Source organism: Oryx dammah, unplaced genomic scaffold, assembly GCF_014754425.2.
Source record: "Oryx dammah isolate SB20612 unplaced genomic scaffold, SCBI_Odam_1.1 HiC_scaffold_2, whole genome shotgun sequence".
In the NCBI taxonomy this organism is placed as follows: domain Eukaryota; kingdom Metazoa; phylum Chordata; class Mammalia; order Artiodactyla; family Bovidae; genus Oryx; species Oryx dammah.
Window position 1 is genome coordinate 3,472,440 of NW_024070186.1, and position 8,427 is coordinate 3,480,866.

The 8,427-nt window shown below is 50.0% G+C and overlaps 1 protein-coding gene across 2 annotated transcripts in view; it reads right to left on the reverse strand.

Annotated features, from left to right (window-relative positions):
* PLCL2 (phospholipase C like 2) overlaps positions 1-8,427 on the reverse strand; it is a 207,598-nt gene that overhangs the window by 79,366 nt on the left and 119,805 nt on the right. For both annotated transcript variants that reach the window (XM_040263492.1, XM_040263483.1), the window contains exon 3: positions 6,524-6,727. In XM_040263492.1, coding sequence (XP_040119426.1) covers positions 6,524-6,727 — 204 coding nt within the window. The remainder of the gene's footprint in view (positions 1-6,523; positions 6,728-8,427) is intronic.

The window sequence follows — 8,427 nt, forward strand, 5'->3', positions numbered from 1 at the left end:
GAAACAAATTAACTTAAAACAGAAAGTGGAGACAAAGAAAAAGCACTGACAGGAATGAATTCATGGGTATCTCCGAGCAGATGGCGGCCGTTCCACCCGCGCTGTCTCTGACGGAGCGGGGCATCCTCTCCTCTCCGTTTTCCCCTTCTCTCCTCTCATTCCCCATGAAATCATCGTCAGTTTAATGACAATGACTGAAGCATATTGCAGAGTGCAGAAACATGGTAGCAAAATCAGGGAAAACACCTTTTGCTTTGAAAAATGTTTGCATGATAAGGACACTTAACATGAGCTTGGAGAAGGCAATGGCACCCCACTCCAGTACTCTTGCCTGGAAAATCCCACGGACGGAGGAGCCTGGTGGGCTGCAGTCCATGGGGTCGCTGAGGGTCAGACACGACTGAGCGACTTCACTTTCACTTTTCACTTTCATGCATTGGAGAAGGAAATGGCAACCCGCTCCAGTGTTCTTGCCTGGAGAATCCCAGGGACGAGGGAACCTGGTGGGCTGCCATCTATAGGGTCGCACAGAGTCGGACACGACTGAAGCGACTTAGCAGCAACATGAGCTCCACCCTCTTAACCTGCTCGGTGCATAACACACTCCTGCTGACTAGAGGCATGCGTGGTACACAGGTCTTCAGTGAGATGGCTTCAGAACTAAGGTTTCATGTCTGGTAATTAATAATGTCCCATTTCCCTCTCCTCCTAGGCCCTGATAATGACCATTCTAGTCTCTGATTTTATGAACTTGACTACATTAGATACCTCACACATGTGGAATCCTGCAGCGCTTGTCTTTTTGTATCTTATTTCCCTGAGAATACAGCCCTCAAAGACCAACGAAAAAATTGTAAGAACTTTCTTTTCATGTAACTCTTCACAAAAATATTTAAACTTCCAATGTTTTCTGTTGAGGAAGAATGTTGACATCTTGGTCTCTATGTATTAGTACAGATCTCAATTTTTTTTTAAATTAAGCATAAAGTAGTTGGTAAATCTGAAACAAATAAGCAATAAGAGCTGGGGAGCTGAATCGGTACTGTCATCAACATTTCCAGTACTCTTGCCTGGAAAATCCCAGGGATGGAGGAGCCTGGTAGGCTGCAGTCCATGGGGTCGCTGAGGGTCAGACACCACTGAGCGACTTCCCTTTCACTTTTCACTTTCGTGCATTGGAGAAGGAAATGGCAACCCACTCCAGTGTTCTTGCCTGGAGAATCCCAGGGACGGAGGAGCCTGGTGGGCTGCCGTCTCTGGGGTCGCACAGAGTCGGACACGACTGAAGTGACTTAGCAGCAGCAGCAGCAGCAGCAAGGGACTTCCCTGGGGGTCCAGTGGTTAAGAATCTACCTTCCCATGCAGGGGACCTGAGTTCAATTTCTGGTTGGGGAACTAAGATCCCACATGCTGTGTGGCAACTAAGTCCATGTGCTGTGAGCCACAACTAGAGAGACGCCCCAGTGGTGCAATCTGATAGTCAAAAATAAAATAAATAAATGCTAAAAATAAAAAATAAAAAAACACCAAGGTATGCAAGACGAATTGTTCTCCGCCTTCACGGGGGAACAAGAATCAGAAATAAGTTACCTGCGACTCCAAGAGGCCCCCTGAACCATTTCAGATCATGATTATTGGAGCTATTTGGGCTTTATGGGCAGACTCATCATTCACCTAAAAACTGCACACACAGCTCATTTTCCTGATCTGGACTATGGGGGATAAACTGGACAAAGAGGCTAGCTGGGCCCTAAAGCTGATTCCGATGTTACCCCGAGGCGCCCCTGTGTTTCCATCTTCTCATCTGCACGATAAAGGCGGGGGAGCTCTCCCTCACCCAGCCCTCTCACAGCCCCCAAATCCTGACTCTGAGCATGACCCCTGATTGCTCAAAAATGTGCAGGAACTTCCCGGGCCCACACGTCAGTTTCCCAGGACACGTGCTTCCCATTCCTGAGCACGTCTCACTCTGATCGCGCCTGCAACAGTCTTCCTTCTTACTTTCACCTGCTGAAGTCTGACTCGTTCATAAAGGTCAAGCTTAAAGGCCAATGTTTCCTTGAAGCCTTTCCAGGCCCTAAACTTTAAACTGACCTTTCTCTCTCATAACCATCCAAATAATTTATTTCAGTTCAGTTCAGTCACTCAGTCATGTCCAACTCTCTGTGACCCCATGGACTGCAGCACACCAGGCTTCTCTGTCCATCACCAACTCCTGGAGCTGGCTCAAACTCATGTCCATTGAGCCATGCAAACATCTTATCCTCTGTCATCCCCTTCTCCTCCCACCTTCAATCTTTACCAGCATCAGGGTCTTTTCAAACGAACCTTTTGAAAATCGTTTCCCTATTTTAAAATATCTAGCTTCTCTCCTCTCACTATCTAGGGATACAGGTCCTCTCTTCCACTAACCTGTAGCCTCCTCCAGGGAAGAAAATCCCCCTTGTTGTGACCACACGGCAGCTCCCACACGGCAGCCTGTCTTTCTTTCTAGCCCATCTGCCTGGTTTAAGAAGCTGTCTGAGCTTGACTTCTTCCTCTGCTCCGAGGCGACTTTGACACCCACCTTCCCGAGTGAGGTCCCAGCCTCGAACCTTGCCACTTCCAGGATCCAAGGAGGATCTACAAATAGGGTAAGACAAACACGATCTGGACCATTCTGAAGACTTGTCTGTTGGTGGGAATCATACGGGCCCTCAGGACACTCTGGGGCCCATGGGCAGGGTTATCACACAGCTGATTATCTAAACAGGGACACTTGTAAGGGTGAAAGGGAGGGCTGTTCACAATCTCGCTGGGGCCGGGAGTGTGCAAGCAGGCTCTGGGCCCCTTCCCGCCTCCACACTGCCCACAGGTGCACGGTCAGCCCCTTCCCTGCCTCTCCATTTTCACAGAGATGGACATGTTCCAGCCACCCTAGTTCACGCATCAGAGTTTACACACAGGAAAGGGACCACCGTCTTGAGAGCATAAGCACGTATTCGAGCCACCTAGGTGAGAGCACCAGCCCCTCCTCGCTGGGGGCACCTCCAGGGTGAAGACGGGTAGTAATGCAGGGCTTGGCGGGGGAGGGGAGCATTGCCCACACGCCACCTACACTTGGAGTCTTCAAACTACAAAGGGGGAGTCACCAGAAGGAAATAAGGTCTTATTTGGAGTCTTCAGACTATAAATGGGAAGTCAGCAAAATGAAATAAGGTCTTATTTCCAAGGCTGATTTTGGGTTAAGCTCAATATAACATTACAAAAACAGAGGCTATCCAAGACCTTGCTACATTTCCCATCAATATTCCGTCTATTCTTTAGCTAGCTTTAATAAATTAACTGTCACAAGGTGAGAAGTAATTAAGGTGCCAATAAATGGACTATAAAATATTACAAGAGCTATACTATTGCTGTAACAATGTGACAATTTTTAAATGCAAATTATAAAAATCTGAATTTAACTTCAAGTACTTTATGGCTTAGTTTATCAGGGGGAATTAAAAATAGAACAAATCACTAAAACTAGGGGTATAACACAGCCCAGATATTTAAACATTATGTAAGACTAATTTCACAGCTTTAAAAATTCAAGCAAGCTAATTGTCTTATCATTTCTGCAACAACACAATTATAAAGTCATGAGCAAATTGGAATTACATAATAAGCGTTATCATCCACCAGCCCAGGGAGAGGGTAGGGTGGGGAAGCAAGGGGTACTAATCGATTTCTGTGCCAAGTACCGCAGTGGGTGCTATGTCAAGCTCACCAGGATCCCTCCTGCTCTGCCCCCAGCCCGGACCAGGTCCTGGTACCAACTCTCGCTCAGCTCTCACCTCCCTGGGGCATCACAGCCCACTCTCAGGGAGGTCCTGTTAAACAGGTTACCAGGAAGAAACGGTGCTGTGAGACCCGTGAAACACCCGAGCGGGTGAGTCATCTTAGAGGCTGGTCAGCAACACAGATCTGCAAAACAGCTAAAGATCCTATCTGTGGCTTAAGGTTTAAAAGCATTTACAGATATCAGCTACTTCTGTTGGCTTCTCATAAAACTGACCAGGCAGCCTGAGTCGAGGCAAGGAAAGGTTCTTTAGATTACTCCATTTTTCCTATCTTTCCCTTTTCCCCTCAAAGTAATCTCAGCAGGAGCTTCTTATGTTTTTCCCTCCAGCTGCCATCCTAGCAGACAGGACAGCTCCCCCGTGTTCACGCCTGCGGCCGCTCCAGCACCCAGCATGGAGCGTCCCTCCCGACCCCGAGGTCTACAGACATCTCTGCCCCGCCGCCCTCCCGTCCCCGTCGAGGGTGACTGCCACTCCCCGCAGCGTGCCTGCAGGGTCCACTGTTCGGTCCTTATTTATCTGACGTCCCCATGAGCTCTAAGCTGGAGAGAGCAGGAGATAGCAAGCATCAGCCTCAAACGACACTTTTTTTTCTTAAGCTAATGAACGGATGAGCTGTTGGAAACACTGCATTCTTATGATTGTTGGGAATGTAAATTGGTACAGTTAGTTACTAGGGAAAACCCTAGGAAGATCCTCAAAGAACGGAAAACAGAACTGGCATAGGATCCAGCAATTCCACTTCCTGGAACATATCCAGAGGGAATGAAAGCACTAACTCAAAAAGATATCTGCACCCCATGTTCTCAGCCATGGTTTACAACAGCCAAGACTGGATACAACCCAAGTGTCTATCAACAGGTAACGGAGCTGCGAGACGTACGTATATCTGCATACACATGTATCATGTATATAAATATTAGTCATAAAAAATGAAGCGATCCTATCATTCGCTACAGTACAGATGAACCTTGAAGGCACGCGTGTAAATAAGTCAGAGAAAGACAAACGCTGTATGACCCCTTGTACACGTGGAGAGTAAGACAGAAACAAAAAGCCAAGCTGACGGCCAAAGAGATGGGGCTTGTGGTCACCAGAAGTGGAGAGCCGAGAAACGAAGGAGAGCAGTCAAAGGGCAGACGTTTCCAGTTGCAAGACAAAGACGTCCTGGGAATGAAACGCACAAGATGACTGACACTCAGGAAACTTGTCAAGAGAGAAAACTAAGAGCTCTCATCACAAGAAAAATGTCTTTCCCTTCTTCTTTATTTTAAAAATTATATCTATTTGAGGAGACAGATGTTCGCTGAGCCCACTGTAATCACACAATGTGTGTGAATCAAACCATCAGGCAGCACGCCTTAAACTTACACATGAAAGTCAATTATTTCTCAACAAAACCGGGGAAAGAAAAAAAAAACAAAAAACACTGCCTTATTCTGATTTGCACTTCCAAACCTTATTCACCCAAAGACGTCAATGAATAAGGGCAAGTGAACAAGCCCAAGAATAAAAATACTTCCCGAACTTTTGCTTTAGGAAATAGTACTCCACGGCAGGTCAACGCAAGAAACAGGGCATGCTACGCCCTTCAGCCTTTGGAAGGCCACTGCCAGCAAACAAAAGGCCCCACGTAGGCCCGCAGAGAGGACATCTGGTTGATTTTACTCAAACCAGTATTTCCCTAAATTATTTCAACACGGAATCCTTTCTCCCTGGGGACACATTAACATCCCACCAAGGCTCCTCAGCACACAGTGAGGGAAATGCTGATCGAAAGCCTTTTTTTTCTTTTCTTTAAATTGTATCAAGTCCTCTGAATTGCCGCTTTCTGATCCACTTATGGAACAGCAAGCAAACATTTCTGTTAAACTTCACGAAGCCCCTCCCGATCCGTCCCAGACCACAGCAGCCTACGGCAGAAGCAGCCTCGAGTCTTGTGGTCTGAACGCCCGCTTCGAGGGTGGAGGTGGGGTGGGTGAGGCCTGTGGCCTCTGAGCACAGGTGGCAGCCTCGCCCATCTTAGAGGGGAGCGTCCAACCCCACCCTCAACCCTGACCGCTGGCGCCCGCAGGGGTTCAGATAGCTGCAGCTACACCATGAGCTCCAAAGGGCGGTGCTCACCCGCCAACGCCTCCCTCAGAGTTACAATCAATCACAAAGGACAGGGAGAGCAGGGTGAGATTAAGAAAATGCAAGACAGACCTCAAGTGCAAAAATGCAGCATTCTGGGTGTCCCGAGGATTCCTCACTGAGGCTAAGCTGATTACCAATCATGGGCACCACCTACCTCTGAGGGTATTTAAAAGGCATTTTAGAAAAAAACTAACTTTCTCACCTCTGCCAGTTTGAAAAATGAAAACAAAATGTGGGTGAATCAATGGCTGGCTGCAGGGAAAGATTAAAAAAAAATCCTTCCTCTGTGTCGAAAATCGTGTATGCTTTAGAAAGCAACTCAGGTGTATCCCTAAAAAGCTGACTACTATTTGATCCAATGGAGGCAGATGTCTGAGTCCTGCTTTCTAGCACAGCAACAACGAAACACTAAAGTCTTTCAAATGCAACAAGGTCTGGGGAGTCACGCTTCCAGCACAGGTAAAGGAAAGTCCTTAGCCAGAGCTCCTGAGCACCTCGAGGGTCCTGGCCCAGGACGCCTTTCCCCCCCCCGGGGCACCCTGAAAGTGGGAAGAGCCACTCACCACGTCGTAAGCCGTCACGATCTTCTTCAGGACCTCAGGCACGATCCCCTGCAACTCCATGGTGGGGTACTGCTCGCTGAGGTTCAGGACCACCAGGGGCGAGTTCTCAGGTCCCAGGAAGCGGGGAGACACCGCCAGCATGCACTGCATGAGGTTGGCCACGGAGGAGAGGCCACACAGCTCCTTGAAGGACACCACTGCATTCTGCTCAGTGGGAAGAAAGAAGGCGCTCTGTAATTCAGCAGGGGCTGAGTCTCCCAAGGACGCTGTCCTCGACGCCCCTGGTTGTCCTGGGGCTGCCTGGCGCAACGGTTAGTGTCCGTGTTACGACAGACGTGGTTAATGATTATTTTATCCTGGGGAGAAGGGGCTATTTTCCAAAGTAAACGTAGTCATAGACATTTGTAACACCAATTTATCCAAAGGGCAGAAAAGGCAAACCAGTCAAATTCTTTTGAAGGGCAAAGCCGCTTTTCAGATCAAAGTTCACAGCAGTGCGAACACTGATATGCAATTACAAGAAAACAAACAAACAAAAAAAATGGCTTCTGCTTTCAAAAAGATGAGAAAAAAATGGAATCAGGCTTCAACTAAGTATCAAGTAGGCCAGCCATCCAAAAAGGAGAGGAGCATCTGGCAGGCAGGAACCCGAGTCCCTCTCAGCTGTTTACACCCGCTGGTTCCAAAGCTAGAGGAACCTTGTGGAAGCTGCAGTTTCGGGCGGGAAGCCCGGGACCACAGCCTGTCCTGCCCATCGCCCCGTCTCCAGGAGCCCCGCTGGTCCTCCTCCTGCATTCCACATCCTTTATTTCTAATCACTAGCGGAAGCCGTGAGCGGGCGTGAGTGCCGTTTGGAGGCACGCGCGTTACACGTGGCCCCATCTGACCCTCCACCACCACACTGGGCCCGCGGGGACCGAGCCTCGGCTGTGGCCTCTTGTCCGTATGGGGTTACGCGGCCGGCAGGGGAGGGGGTCAGGCTGGCACCTGCAGTCGGCTCAGGACGAGGCCCACACTCTCGACCCCGCGCTGCCGCAACAGGACATTCTAACCGAAACACGGGAGATCCAGGCGCGCCTGGGTCCCGACCCTGGGCTGAGGATGGCACCAGGGGGCAGGGGTCCAAGCCCCGCAGACCTGTGCCTTCTGTGCTCAAACGCCCCAGTCCTTGGAGACGAGCACCACGTTGGTTTGAAATGGGAACGTTTGATCAATGCTACTTTAAATACGATCATCAAGCTGAGCATCCTGGATGCTGACGCCAGTGACAGTCCTTCCTGGGAGTGCTGGGGGGCCCTCAGAGCCCCCGGACTTCTTCTCCACCTGCCGTCACCCTGGTCATTTCGTCTCCCGTTCCCCACCCGCTGCCCCTTCCCCATGCCCACCCCCCAACCACAGGCACCTGCGGGGTCCTGCCCACCCAGGCGCCACGGCCCAGGCACAGTGCAGGCACACGCAGCCCCCGAAGGGCGACGTGCAGCTTCTCGTACACGCCGGCGTGGCTGCGGCCTGCTCGGGGCTGAGTCCGTGACCACGGCAGCCTCGGGAGCTGAGGTCCCTGACCACAGCAGCCTCGGAGACAGGGGTTGGGGGGAAGCTGTCCGTATTCCCATTATGCTTTGCTTTGAGACAAACGATAATATTTCTCCACTGCGGGAAGCTCTGTTAGTTTTCCTTGCTGCTGGCATTCTGCTCTTAATAGTTATAAACATGTACATGTATGTCTTTACACACATGTATCTTTGGGATGGACACACAGGCTGGGGCTGGTGCTTGTGTGTGTCTGTGTGTGGGGGCTGGTGTGTGTGCGTGTGCTGGGGCTGGTGTGTGTGTGTGTCTGTGTCTGTGTGCTGGGGCTGGTGTATGTGTGTGTCTGGGTGCAGGGGCTGGTATGTGGGGGGGGG